Source organism: Barbus barbus (assembly GCF_936440315.1).
Source record: "Barbus barbus genome assembly, chromosome: 1".
NCBI classification, from domain to species: Eukaryota; Metazoa; Chordata; class Actinopteri; order Cypriniformes; family Cyprinidae; genus Barbus; species Barbus barbus.
Window position 1 is genome coordinate 39,639,780 of NC_136729.1, and position 15,192 is coordinate 39,654,971.

Consider the following 15,192-nt stretch of genomic DNA (forward strand, 5'->3'; position numbering starts at 1 on the left):
CAATTTTGTTTTTCCCAAAATAACCTCAAGATAAAGTCAAGATAGATGGACTACGTTGACAAGAGTGATTAGAAGTTTTCACCATGAAGCTTACACTGGTGATGGATTTCACAGTAAATGATCTCATTTTCAACAGTAAGAAAAAAAGGGTTTTAAAGCTTGTTGTTTTGTAGAACATTGCAGTTATATATGATATGAGAACAGCAGGGCCTGTAGATGGGGAGTACCTGTTATTTAATAAAAATAAAAATATATTTTCTCAAGTGGGCCAAACGCCCCCAGTGGGCAATGAGCAATTACTGTAGTTCAAATCCTTAGTTTTTCCATCAAATGTATTCTACCTAGTTGGTCGAATCAAAATATTTGGACTTTAAATTGATAAATTACCACAAGTTAGAATTGTAGCTAGTTAGCTAGCCAGTTAGCATAAGCTAACAATTTTGCTGTAAATGTTTAAAGCAAATTGCTTTGTTTGACTGGGGGGCATTTTATAGGTGGGGTAACGTAAAACGCCCCCTTGGTACATATTTGTTAAAAATCTAATTACATGAAAACTATTTTTTCATACTTGGTTTATAATTTATGTCAGTGTCACTAAAACTATGATAACTTTCCTGAATGTTACAGTAATTCCACTCAATGTTCACATATCACACATTTAGATGTGTTATAAAACAAATATCTTAAAAATGAATTTCGCTCCCATGGGCTCGCCTCTACTTCATTCGCGCGAGATCTCGTTCAGGAAGTGAGCAAAGAACACGTTTGGATGGAGTTACACAACACTCATGGCGGGACGACTGAAGGTGAATAAGCGATGCATCGCTGTTCTTAGATAAAGTTTTGTGTTTTTTTAAAGTGTCGTCTGATCAAGCAGAGCATGCATTTACAGATAAATAAGTGGTACTTTTTGTTGTTTTGCGTCTTACGTTGAATCAGCTCCTGTTTTCCCCAGTTTGTGTGACTATAATGACAGTAACCCTCTGTGATCTCCTGAAATCAGGAGAATTGTCTCAGTTTATTTGATTGCTATGGTAACTTAAATGCATTAGACAAAAAAAGAAAAACAAAAATTCGGGATAATACCTTGGGTATTTTGAACATTGAAATATCACAAAATATATAAATATGGTGACATTCAGTGCTATGGTATTACATTTCAAATATTGTTTTACTGGATAATTACATAGCCTGTACTATATGCAAATTTCAAAATTTCAGTACTAAAAGCTAAATCGTTGATGAGCTTACAATTTGGAGCTTTTTTACGATAGAAAAAAAAGTGTTGTCTCTTGTTGATTAAGTGTCCTCTCTTAATCTTTGCAGAAACAAGCGAAAGATGCCTTAAAGATCATAGGATGTGGCAGTGCCCTGTTCCTGGGATACCTCACAGCCTCTGGAGACGAGCGTTTCTATGCCAGTTCTCTCATGCCTGTGCTGCAGAGGTTTGTGGGAGCAGAGACGGCTCATGTCATTGCTGTTCGGGTGATTGGTCTAGGACTTGTGCCTTACAACAACTACAAGGACCCTGCCTCACTGGTCAGTGTGTTAAAATATTTGTGATCAATTTGCTACATGGATCCATTTCACAGACTGATTATGCATTTCCATAGTTATTAAAATCATAAATCTAGTTGTGTTAGATTTTCATTTTTACATTTTAAAGGGATAGTTCCCAGAAAATTCTGTCATTAATTACTCACCCTCATGACGTTCCAAACCCGCAAGACCTCCATTCATCTCCGGAACACAAATTAAGATATTTTTTTGATGAAATCCGAGAGCTTTCTGAACCTGCATAGACAGCAATGCTACTGAAATGTTCCCAGGCCCAGAAAGGTAGTAAGGACATCGGTAAAATAGTCCATGTGACATCAGTGGTTCAACTGTAATTTTACAAAGCAGGGAAAATACTTTTTGTGTGCATTGAAAAAACAAAAGTAACGTCTTTATTCAACAATTCTTTTCATAAAATTACGTCTTCCTTTATCAAGTTTACCTCTGCACTTAACGCATCCATGTGATGCTGCTGACGTGGAACATGCATGCGCTAAACCTTGTTTACTTGCAGAGGAACACACACAAACGTTGTGATGCTCTCTGTTATGGTGCCCTAGGGTGATGTGAAGAAGTTTTTTTTTTTTTTTTTGGCACAAAAAGTTGTTTTTTCAGTGCTACGGCATTACATTTCAAAAATTGTTTTTACTGAATAATTACATAGCCTGTACTATATGCAAATTTCAATACTAAAAGTTAAATCTTTGATGAGCTTACAGTTTTGCTGCTTCATAAAATTACAGTTGAACCACTGATGTCACATGGACAATTTTGTCCTTACTACTTCTTGGGGTCTGGGAACATTACAGTTGCATTACTGGCTATGCAGGGTTAGAAAGCTCTCGGATTTAACTAAAAATATCTTAATTTGTGTTCCGAAGATAAACTAAGGTCTTATGGGTTTGGAACAACTTGAGGGTGAGTAATTGATGACAATTTTAATTTTGGGGTGAATTAACCCTATAATGTACATTTATAACACTTCACATTGTGTTTTCTCACTTTGACATTAAATTACAGAAAATTTGTTAATGCTGTTGCATGAGTGTTTCTAATACAAAGGCTGAGGTAGTGACGGCAAATTTGACACCTTTCTTTCTTTTGACCAATGTAATCAATCACTTAATATTTTTTCCTCGTTTGTACAGCCATACATTTTTTTTCTTCTTAAATTAACCTCCACGTCTAGGCTTTGTGCTGGCCAGTCATGTTCTTTAGAATGCCACTGTGTGCTGTAAGATTTGCCAGTAAGCATTAAGATATATTTTTTTTGTAATCACGAGTGGTTGTCCACATACTTGGCCATATAGTGTATGAACATTATATTGGCCACTCTAGATATCGGTATAGGTAATTGGAAAAACCTGTATCGGTTTGGTCTGGACATTGTGTTTTTTTTTATTTTAATTTCTTAAGAAAAATTTAATTTCTTATTTATTTCCATCAGGAAGTGCATGTGATGGGTCGAAAGTTCCAGAACCCAGTTGGGTTAGCAGCAGGCTTTGACAAGCACGGTGAGGCAGTGGATGGCCTCTATAGACTGGGCTTTGGTTTCGTGGAGGTGGGAACTGTAACCCCGAAGGCACAGGATGGCAACCCAAAGCCACGCGTGTTTAGACTGGAGTCAGACCAAGCCGTCATTAACAGGTATGCGTACATTTCTGCTACAAAGACAGTTTTTGAATTTTTGATGTCCGTTTTTACCCTTTATAATTTAAAGAGAGTTTTCCCTTTGTCTTTGGTATCTTTGGGTTGTCTTTAGCCACCTCAGTAAGATTCACACTATCCCTCAGCATAAATGAGTACACCCCTCTCGGAATTAATCAATTATTCTTTACTTAGAAGACATTAGGATTGTTTGGAGATTTAATATTCAAGCAAGTGTGCTTGATCAATTACCAAAGAAGCATTTCAGAATTATTTAGGAAAAAAGGAGTTTATCAAAGAGAGATCTTATCAAAGTGCTAAAATGTTGTTTCAAAAATAAGTACATCCACCAAAATGGCATTAGCGCTGCTAGGGGAGGAGTGCAGCGAGAAGTGCCTGGTTCCCACAGTGAAGTCCAATGGTAGTAAAGCTCTTCTATAGGAATGTATGAGTCTTAAAGTTGCGAGGGACTTGTTCTTTATCAATGCTGTCATGAATTCACACACAGTTTGATTCACAGACAATTCAAAAACTTGAAACAGAAGATTCTACAGTCTCGTTATTCCCTGCGTAGTTGGCCATTTTTTCAGAATTACGATGACTATACACATTCTCCCAAGGTGAAAAACCTTCAGTATTTCACCCAATTCTAACACTCTTAAGCAAATGTAGAGGATTTCGTAGAAGCAGTTGAGCAACAAAGACTGGCACATTTAAAGGGGTAATCGGATGCAAAATTCACTTTTCAAATTGTTTGAACAAATGTGATTCGGAAGTGTGTGTACACATCCATCCTATAATGATAAAAATCCACCCAGTGTTTTTTTTTTTTTTTAATCCCTATTTTAAAATCCCCTTTCTCAAATCAGGCCATTCTGAGGTTCCTGTCAGAATGACGTAGTTCTGCACAGGCCGCTCCCATGATAGTTGATTGACAAGGCCGTCTTACCTTAGACCCTGAGTGAGCTGAGAGCTGTCTCCCATTGGGTCAGCTCCGGTGCAGGGGAAGACAAGATGTCTCCGATTAAGCGATTGAGGTGTTTTGTTGTTGGCTGTAACAATGAATATAGCAGTCGTCATTTACTCCTGACATCTGAGCCGCTGAAGAGGATTAACGCAATTTTCACTTTGAAGTGAATTCGTCGATCTCGATCTGCCAAAATGTGTCTATGTTCATGCGAATCATTCGTGGTCCAGCTTCATCTACAGAAGATTTTTTTTTTATGAATCTTTGCAAATGGCCTTTCCTAATAATGTGCTAGTTAGCCAGTTTCGCGGCTAAAGTAAACAGTACTGCTAGTCACCCCACGGAAGAGTGGGGGCGGGATGACCAGAGCTCATTAGCATTTAAAGCAACATGGACTATAATGGCTTGCTAAAAACAGAGCTGATTTTGACAGGTTTAAAAAGGTGTTTTTTACACTACCATTGAGAAATTTTCTTTAGGGACTTTTAATTAAGACTCTAAAGAATCATATCAACTTGTGCAAAATGGGCATCCGATGACCCGTTTAAGGAAGTCATCCTCCAGGAGTTAAACAGGACAGATGTGACAGTTTGTCATGAAGTAGTACACTCAATGCCAAGAAGGGTCAGAGTAGTCTACTTTATATGCTACTATTATGCACTTTATACAAGTATAAAGTTATGGAGGACTGATTACTAGAATATGATTGAACACGTTTGTTAAATTTAATATAGGATGTACTAATTTCTTTGACACTTTATTTGAACAAACATTGACGGAGGTACTTATTTTTCATATATTAATGATATTTTCTCTGTATATGTTTAAAAAAATAAATTTTGTCATCTTTCCATAAATTGTCTTGGTGATCATTAAGAAAAAAAGTATTTTGTATTTGTTCAGAGGGGTGTACCCATTTATGCCGAGTACTGTACTATGTTCTGTGAAGAGTAAACTCCATGACTTATAGAATAAATAATAGAACCCAACACTTCGCTCTATTTTAAAAGGAACAAAATAAATTTAACTATTAAAATATACTATATAAAAAAAACTGCTAAATCATGTTATCAATTATCCAAAAAGTACAGTTGTCATGGTGAGCCAAGTTGTAGTTGGTGAAAGATTGCATAATTTAGTTTTTTAAAAAAGGTATTTGCATCTTATTCGCATTTCTGTCACACAAACTGTTTATTTTCATCATGGAGAATATGCAAATGCAGACGTGTCAGTTTCGCCTGAAGAAAGCTTCCAGTATTGCATTCAGTCATGCACTTTGCTTGAGTATAGTTTTAGTATAGCTGTTATCAGTCCTGTGAATACAGGTTTATGTTTTTAAACATTTCTGAAACTTCACTACACACTGATACATGTTTTTTTATTAATACTCCGTGAAAGTGAATTTTCTTCCAAATGGAAAATATTTGAAAAAGTACATTGAATATGTTTGAACTTAATCTGAATTTCTGGCTTGACGAGGTTTTCTATTTTATAAGTGAATAATGATAAGAATGTCTTTGGTCTGTAAAATTTTCTGATGTTAATATTAAAAAACATATATATATATATATATATATATATATATATATATATATAATTGATATTAGTCATACACCAATATCGTCAGCTAGTGCTGTGTACAGATTCTTTACAGGCATTCATGGGTGGAGTCCCTCCAGATGGAGTAAATGAGTGGTGTTTGTCCATGTTGCAGGTTTTGAATGCCAAATGCTGTTTGCCATTTGAAAGTTGAAGTTTGGACTTTCTCTTTCAAGCTTGTGATTTGAACAAACCACAATATTTCAAAACCTACATCTTAAACTGTAGCATCATTACTGTTTATGCTACATACGTGAATGATGGCTTCAGTTGTGTTATGTTTAAAAGCAATTGTTAAAAGACTTAAAAAGACTTAAACTGATGGAGGGGTCTTTTGACTTTATTCAAAAACCAACTTCCTAGAAAACTAGTAAAATTTTGGCAACAATCCAGAAAACATTAGTGACTCTTCAGAAAATCTTTTCTTTATTATTATTGAAATCTAATTTACTTACCTGGTATTTACAACCTGATACATGAATATTGTACTATTACCATAATTCAGTGGTGTTGTCAGAAGGAAATGCCATGGGGTATTTTATTATCATCAAACTCCAGTATCATGGTATATACACTCACTGGCCACTTTATTAGGTACACCTTGCTAGTACCGGGTTGGACCCCCTTTTGCCTTAATTCCTCATGGCATAGATTCAACAAGGTGTTGGAAACATTCCTCAGAGATTTTGGTCCATATTGACATGATAGCATCACGCAGTTGCTGCAGATTTATCGGCTGCACATCCATGATGCGAATCTCCCGTTCCACCACATCCCAAAGGTGCTCTATTGGATTGAGTACTAAGGGGCCCAAAGTGTGCCAAGAAAATATCCCGTTGAGACAAAGCAGGATGAATCCATGCTTTCATGTTCTTTACGCCAAATTCTGACCCTCTGAATGTCGCAGCAGAAATCGAGACTCGTCAGACCAGGCAACGTTTTTCCAATTTTGGTGAGCCTGTTTGAATTGTAGCCTCCGTTTCCTGTTCTTAGCTTACAGGAGTGGCACCTGGTGTGGTCTTCTGCTGCTGTAGCCCATCTGCTTCAGGGTTCGACGTGTCGTGCGTTCAGAGATGGTATTCTGCATACCTTGGTTGTAACGAGTGGTTATTTGAGTTACTGTTGCCTTTCTATCATCTCTAACCAGTCTGCCCATTCTCCTCTGACCTCTGACATCAACAAGGCACTTTCGTCCACACAACTGCCGCTCACTGGATATTTTCTCTTTTTCGAACCATTCTCTGTAAACCCTAGAGATGGTTGTGTGTGAAAATCCCAGTAGATCAGTTTTTGAAATACTCAGACCAGTCCTTCTGGCACCAAAAACCATTCCACGTTCAAAGTCACTTAAATCCCCTTTCTTCCCCATTCTGATGCTCGGTTTGAACTTCAGCAAGTCGTCTTCACCACATCTAGGTGCCTAAATGCATTGAGTTGCTGCCATGTGATTGGATGTGATTGGCTGATTAGCAATTTGTGTTACCAAGCAATTGAACAGGTGTACCTAATAAAGTGGCCGGTGAGTGTACATGATACTACAGCGAATACCATCTGCCATCCCAGTGTGTCCACAAACCATGGTATTTATTTTGTAAATGTCAAATGCTTTTGTATAGTGTAAATATTTCACTAATAATTCATGTATTATACCTTTAGTGTGGTTTGTGTATTTCAGATATGGGTTCAACAGTTGTGGCCTTTCTGCACTGCAAGAAAGGTTGAAAGCCAGAAAGAATATCCAGTCAAAACTAACGAAAGGTAAATCATAAACACAATTTCCTCATTTTAGTTGCATTTACTTTGAAGGGAGCAGGTTTATGTGAGGAACTGGGGATAAGGTTACATATTTTTTTTTATTTTTCTCAAGACTGTGAACATATCTTTAAATAATATAATTTCCCTTAATGCTTTGGAAATAACAAAGACATTCAGTACTTTTTCCTACTTATTTGAATACATCTGGATTCAAATACAGCCCTGTAACAGTATACATTTCCAATATCAGCAGGTAAACCTCTTGGCATCAATCTGGGGAAGAACAAGCTTTCTACAGATGCGGTGTCAGATTATGTGGAGGGAGTGCGGACACTGGGCCCTCTCGCTGACTACCTAGTAGTTAATGTTAGCAGCCCCAACACTCCTGGCCTTAGAGACCTACAGGGCAAGGAAGAACTGCGCCATCTTCTGGACAAGGTAGTTCATCATTGCAGTGATGAAGGCATATATAAAGTAGGGATGGGCAATACCACACTTTTTAAATTCAATACCGATACTGTACTGATACATTTTGATACAATTTTAATGATATCTTTCCAATACTGCTTTTTTCTTAAATGGGTATGTGATTTTTCTAAATAATGTTCAAAAACAAACCAACAAAAATGATTCCATTTAAAGACAAATCACATTGACATGACACATACTGGCCATTGACACCAAACGTAGCACAAATATGGGCAAAATTTAATAACAATTCTCTACCAATAGGTGTAAAATTAATCTTGTGTTTTACAGAAACCTAGTGATTAAATTATAGTAATATATTTTAATAAAAGTAATATTTTAATATAAATATGAATCAAATAAACTAAAAAACATGTATCTTTGTATGTATATTTTTCTACAGGTGAAAAGTAGCATCACACCAAACTGTTTCCTTTCTGCCATTCTGTCCATCTCTCTCAGAATAATATTTACATATATATGACAAATAATCACAATTGTCAATACATTATACCATGATGGTATATGAAATCATCTGCTATAAAATAAAAAATTCTCAAGTGGTGTTTCAAACTATTTTTATTTTGTAAGAATACAATGTTATTTGCCAATGACCATCAATGAAGAAATAATGGTGGGCATCCGTGAAAGCTAAAAGTTCACAGCAGTAACAGTTAAAAAGAAGTGATATGAAAAGAAATGGCTGATTAAAGTGTGAAGTGTATTTATATACAGCTGTTCAATTTAGTCCTATATCATTTCCACTGCACTACAGTAAGTCTAGATTTTGTAAGTGAAATCTTTTGCTTCAAAAGTGAAATCTGTTTAGTCAGAGACAGGTTGTATCTTGCATTAAAACAAATGATTGACTAAACCGAGTTAATACGTTGACCTGAGTGTTATTCAGCTTTATATTTTCTTTTTCCAATCTATCATTTGGTGTTGGTGGTTATTCAGGTGCTTAAAGAGCGGGATTCCATGCGGAGTGAGAACCGACTGCCTGTTCTGGTGAAGATTGCGCCTGATCTTTCGACACAGGACAAGCAAGACATTGCTGAGGTCATCATGGAGGTCAGTCTTCACAGGTTAAACTGATTATGTGAACATTGTGTGCCCAGTTCGTTTAGAAGATTGGAAAGTTTTTGTTTTTCAGGTCGGTGTTGATGGTTTGATGGTTTCCAACACCACTGTTTCCAGGCCAGACACTCTAAAAGACCCAAATAAACATGAAATAGGGGGCCTCAGTGGTCAACCTCTGAAAGAGCTGTCCACTCAAACAGTGCGAGAAATGTACACATTGACAAAAGGTACGCTTAAATGTTAAAAGGCCAAAGCCTTATTTTTAATCTTTACACATTTTATTTATTTAGAATTTTCTACTGCTAGATTGAAATGTACAAAGTGGATTTGGTTAATAAGGAAATAAGCTTTTGTGTGAGATTTTAGGGAAGTTACCCATTGTTGGAGTTGGTGGAGTGGCCAACGGACAGGATGCCCTAGATAAGATCCGTGCAGGAGCTTCTCTGGTGCAGCTCTACACGGCTCTAGTATACCAGGGTCCGCCTGTAGTCAAAAAGATCAAAAGAGAACTGGATGATCTACTAAAGTGAGTATACTAATGTTTTGTTTTCCTTTTTTCTTCTTTTAGGTATTAAGAAACAAAAAGGTATTAAACACATTTGTTCCTGATTTGTTTCTGTTTTTTGGGTTTTTTTAGAGCTCAAGGTTTTACATGTGTAGCAGAGGCAGTAGGTGCTGATCATAGAGCAACAGAGAAAACTGCAAAACCACAGACCTAAAAGGAAGGTTCACACACCAGATGTGATGTGTTTTCAGAGAGTTTGGCTGCTCATAATGCTTAACATTCTGCATTTACTGTTGCACATTGGTCTCGTTCCACATTTTCTTTTAAGCATTTATTTACAAGACTGGAACCTCTTACATAAAAATGTATTGTGTTTTAGGCATGTTATGTGACATGACTTATGCCTTGTTGGTGTTGTAAATGAATTCTTGGTAATGATATAGAGTTTTGGAAATATATGAATTTGAATAAATGTTGTGCACTGCTTAAGATTTGTATATAAACTAATCACAGTGGTTATGCATTTGATTTCATTACATCTTGTTTGTATCTCTAGACCGTGACTAAATCCATGACATAAACTCCCAGCCTCAGTCAATTTCTCTGACATACCATTCGATTTAACTGTAATCTTTTCCTCATATTTTTTACTTTAAATTTAAAACGTTTTGTAATTTATTTATTTTTTATCAAAAAAATATATTTATGCACAGAAATCAATAATGGAAAATGTTTCAAATTTTTAAACACTCGCTTTGGACAAAGATTCAAGGCACATCAAGTCTTATCGTTTTTTATACATATACATAGATCAGGTGTGGAGTTCACCAATGTGACAAGTCACATGACTGTCAGAATACTACCTACTATATCTCAATCCCTCTTTTATTGGAAGCTTTTGTTTGTGTATAAATTAGTCATATTTAAATGAGGATGGCCTTTATGCAATGACGATGGAAATTCGACTTCTGCTGTTTGATAAACCTATGGTAGGTATCAGTGTAAGATGACTACCATAGTAAGCAGTGCCAGTATAAAGAAAAAAATGACTGCTCTTATTATTCCAATTAAAGCAAATGTTGTATGTGCTACACCTATCAGGCAGACCAAGCTAAATCCTATACTCTGTCGTAGCCCATTGAAAAAGGCATTACAATTTGCTATAAGCAAAGTGATACCAGTACACCCTGGGAGGGCAAGTGACTTTGACCAAATGGCATTGCATTAAAAATGGCTGTTTATTATGGCATACTACTCTTAATGTTTATATAGTGTAGTATATTAGTACACACACATTTTCTGTTTTCATTCATTAACTGGATGAAAATGGACAGTAAATGTGCTTTATAGTATACAAGTCAACAAATGTCATGTTATTACATACAGTTTCTGTATGTCCTGACATCTGAGAGGCTTGACATCTCCTTGGATTAAATATGTATATAGCAAATCTTAAATTTTTAAAGCAGCATACATGAAAAAGCAGTGTGCTATTTTGAGAACATTTTGCTGCAGCATAACCTGAAGGCCTTGAAATGCACAGAGTTGCATCAGAGCTCTTCATGACATCTGTCCATGTACTGAAGCTGAAGCACAGTTGGGTTATGCAAGAACATACAAGCTGAAGCTTTGGAATGGCCTATAGTCGAAATCCAGAATTAAATGCTGTGGCAGGGCCTAAAATGAGAAGTTCATACTTGGAAAGCCTACAAATCAGTCCCGTGAAATAAAACTATAAGATACGTGTCTTTAGTACTTTTAAATTGTAAAGTACTAAATCTTAAGAAGCTGGAGCCAAAGCTTTATGGAAACAAGGCCATATAATTGGCAGTGCTTAAATGTTACACCTTGCAAATACACACTGCTACTACAGTACAAGTGCAGCTAAACAAATCACCATTACCTTTACCTCATGGAAAAAAAAGACTGTTTCCATGAGGCAACCAAATCCATTTTTTTTTTTTTTTTTTAATCCTTGGTTGGATAGGTGTGTTCCCTCTGTTGTGTTAACATTTCCAAATCAACCTGGCCAATCACTGTTTGTAACAAAATGTGAAGACAATTCAGAAATGCCCATAACCCATCTTCAGAAACACTAAATCCACATCAAGTGTTCTGACTCTGACCATTCTATTTCTGACTTGATTTTATTATCTTCTTTCTGTTTGTCATGAATACCTCTCAAATTAGTGAATCAAGTAAAGAAAATTAAACTTGAAACTTTCCTCAAAATGACTCCAAATACTGTTGTGTTGCTCTAATGTTCATTGCTGCCACAAAGATTTGTATGCTGTTCGTTACCCCTTCTCAATATTAACCAGACATACAAAAAAATTAATCAGAAGACATTTGGTGGGGTTCACAAATTCACAAATTGTGCATTAAATTGATATTGAATATTTAAAAACAATTGCTCTACCAAAATGAACAGTTTTGTCCAAATTTACTCACTCTTATGTTGCTTACTCTCTCTCTCACTCTCACACACATACACAAATAAATATGCAAAGCATGTAAACAAAACATCTTAGCCACTGCTAGCAAAAGAGGTGTGAAAATGATAAATTATTATTTTTTAAAAGTTACTTTCGATGATCTTATTCACTGATTATTGTTCCCTCTTTAGTATGCTGTATAAACACCTCTTATGCGTGATCTTAAGTGATCTTACGTGTGATGTATTAAGTGATGTTATGTGCGTCAGACTTTTTTTGAAGAATAAATTAAATTTTTTTTGTTCAGATTGGAGAACAGACAGAACCTCTCATTTTTGTCATCTCTCAAAGTTCAGCAGGTACATTAGGGATATTTTCAGGAAAAGGTGCGATTTATAGGTGGATTTAAGAAAAAGAAGAAAATTTCAGAGGTTAATTCTGAACATTTAGGAAGATTCATTGTATGTTGTGCCATGTTGACTTTGTCACATGACCTGTGGCATCAGTTGCATTGCTGCCATTCACAACTCCTCTCTCACAGCTTTATGGGATAGCAAAGTTTCCATTGAATTTACATTTCGTCAGGAGGTAGTAGGTCATTCGCGTTCTTCTCACAGACTGTTTTTTTTTAAAATTACAGTCATGGCCAAAAACATCGGCACCCTTGGTAAATATGATCAAAGAAGGCTGTGAAAATTAATCTGCATTGTTAATCCTTTTGAACTTTTATTTAAAAAAAAAATAAAATACAAAGATCTAACCTTTCATTGGATAATAAGAATTTAAAATGGGGGGGAAATATCATTATGAAATAAATGTTTTTCTCAAATACATGTTGGACACAATTATTGGCACCCCTAGAAATTCTTATGAGTAAAATATCGCTGAAGTATAGTCCCATTCATATTCACAATTTTGAGCACTCCAGGGTGATTATGAACATGAAATTATCCAGCCATGGCTTCCTGTTTCACAGAAATATAAATAGGAGGCAAAACAAAGCCTAAATTCATCCATCAAATGGGGAAGTCGTGGCCACTAATGGTTAGAGAGTCGGACTCGTAATCCAAAGGTTGTGGGTTCGAGTCTCGGGCCGGCAGGGATTGTAGGTGGGGGGAGTGAATGTACAGCGCTCTCTCCACCCTCAATACCACGACTGAGGTGCCCTTGAGTAAGGCACCAAACCCACAACTGCTCCCTGGGCACCGCAGCATTGGCTGCCCACTGCTCCGGGTGTTTGTTCACGGTGTGTGTGTGTTCACTGCTGTGTGTGTGCACGTTGGATGGGTTAAATGCAGAGCACGAATTCCGAGTATGGGTCACCATACTTGGCCGTATGTCACTTCACTTCACTTCAAAATGAGAAAAACCAAAGAATATATTTCTGATGTGCAGCAAAAGATAACTGAACTTCACAAGAGGACATGTGTCTATATCGTCCTAATGCACGGTGATAAGGAGAGTTTGAGTGGCTAAAGACCCTCTAAGGATCACAGCTGGAGAATTGCAGAAAATAATTCATAATTGCAGAAAACCTTAAAAGAAAATTTGACAAACAGGACCTACATCACCACATGTTGTTTAGGAGGGTTTCAAGAACAATTCTCCTCGCTCATCCAAAAAACAATCTCCATCATATTCAGTTGTCAGACACGACTGGAACTTCAAATGGGACTGGCTTCTATGGTCAGATGAAACTAAAAAAAAAATGCTTTTTTTTTAGCAGCAAACACTCAAGATGGGTTTGGTGAACACAGGGATAAAAGTACCCCATGTGTACAATGAAATATACTGCTGTATTTTTGATGTTGTGGGCCTATATTTCTGCTGGAGGTCCTGGACATATTGTTTAGACACATGGCATCATGGATTCTATCAAATACCAACAGATAAAAAATCAATAAGTGACTGACTCTGTTAGAAATCTTATAATGGGGCATGTTTAGATCTTCCAACCGGACAATAATCCAAACACAAACCTAAAAAACAACACAAAAATGGGTCACTGAGAACAAAGCCAAGCTTCTGCTATGGCCATTCCAGTCCTCTGACCTGAACCCTGTAGAAAATGAGTGAGGTGAACTGAAGAGAAGAAGCACCGTCATGGAGCTGTGAATCTAAAGGATCTGGAGAGATTCTGGATGAAGGAATGGTCTCTGATCTCTTGTCAGGTGTTCTCTAACCTCATCAGGCATTCTAGGAGAAAATTTAGAGCTGTTAAACTGGCAAATGGAGGTTTCAAAAAGTATTGAATAAAAGGGTGCAGTTAATTGTGGCCAATGTGTATTAGAGAAAAACATTTATTTCATAATGATATTTCCCCCCATTTTAAATTCGTATCATCCAATGAAAGGTTAGATTTTTGAGATTTTTTTTAAATAAAACATCAAAAAGGATTAACTATACAGATTAATTTTCACAGCCTTCTTTGGTCATATTTACCAAGGGTGCCGATATTTTTGGCCATGACTATATGAATACTATGAATTTGGACATACTACTTTTTTGGCATACTTTTTTCACTGTATAGTAGGAGGTACAGTGCACAGCATAAACGAGTTCACCCCCTCTAAAACTTAACAAATTCAGCAATTACTCTTTACTTAGATGACATGTTAGGGTTCTTTGGAGATATAATGTTCCAACAAGCCTGCTTGATCAATTACCAAAGAAGAATGTCAAAATTATTCAGCAAAATTAAATTTTCTTATCAAAGTGATAAAATGTTGTTGCAAAAATAAGTACACCCTCCTGAAAATTACTTGAAAAATTGTGTATTGGTTTAAGGCTATTTTTGATTAACAGGTAAGTAAACTGAACCAAAGACAAGTAATTTCTTGACAATTACAAGTGTTATATAGCACACTGAATCATACTCAGACTTAATGCTGGCAGCAGTGGAACCACTTGGGAGAGAACTGCCAGGTGACTTATTTCTTAGCATAAAAGAGGACAATGTTACAAGAGGAATACCTAATTATTGTTTTAAGTGTGAAAATATAGCAGAAGTAGCAGCGACATTCAAAAACAATGGACTTCTGACACGGCTCCTGAAATAATCTGGTCTTCACTTTAAGTATTAATTTAGTGATGAGTGAATTTTTACTAGAAAAAGAGCAGGAGAAATAACATGCAAGTGTCCCAGAGCCGGCAAACGCTATGAAAAAAGTAACACTTTA

At 36.3% G+C, this 15,192-nt stretch overlaps 1 protein-coding gene across 3 annotated transcripts; it reads left to right on the top strand.

Moving 5' to 3' along the window:
• Positions 1-739: 739 nt before the first annotated feature.
• Positions 740-11,806, top strand: LOC306866428 (dihydroorotate dehydrogenase (quinone), mitochondrial-like). Of its 3 annotated transcripts, none has more exons than XR_013783940.1 (9): positions 740-806; positions 1,327-1,539; positions 3,005-3,204; positions 7,446-7,528; positions 7,776-7,963; positions 8,951-9,064; positions 9,147-9,300; positions 9,433-9,599; positions 9,711-10,164. XR_013783940.1 is itself a non-coding variant. In XM_079411643.1 (9 exons), exons 1-9 carry the CDS (start codon positions 789-791, stop codon positions 9,790-9,792), a joined length of 1,212 nt encoding a protein of 403 aa, XP_079267769.1. In that variant the 5' UTR covers positions 740-788; the 3' UTR covers positions 9,793-11,806. The 3 variants fall into 3 exon arrangements, 1 of the variants encoding a protein (XP_079267769.1); XR_013783941.1 differs by having other exon boundaries at positions 9,421-9,599; positions 9,711-10,156; XM_079411643.1 differs by having other exon boundaries at positions 9,440-9,599; positions 9,711-11,806.
• The last annotated feature ends 3,386 nt before the right edge of the window (positions 11,807-15,192 follow it).

Excerpts from the sequence above, each read along its gene's own strand:
- LOC306866428 (XM_079411643.1), top strand. Across the intron at positions 1,540-3,004 it reads ACAAGGACCCTGCCTCACTG|GAAGTGCATGTGATGGGTCG; the intron begins GTCAGTGTGTTA and ends TATTTCCATCAG. Across the intron at positions 9,065-9,146 it reads TTGCTGAGGTCATCATGGAG|GTCGGTGTTGATGGTTTGAT; the intron begins GTCAGTCTTCAC and ends TTTGTTTTTCAG.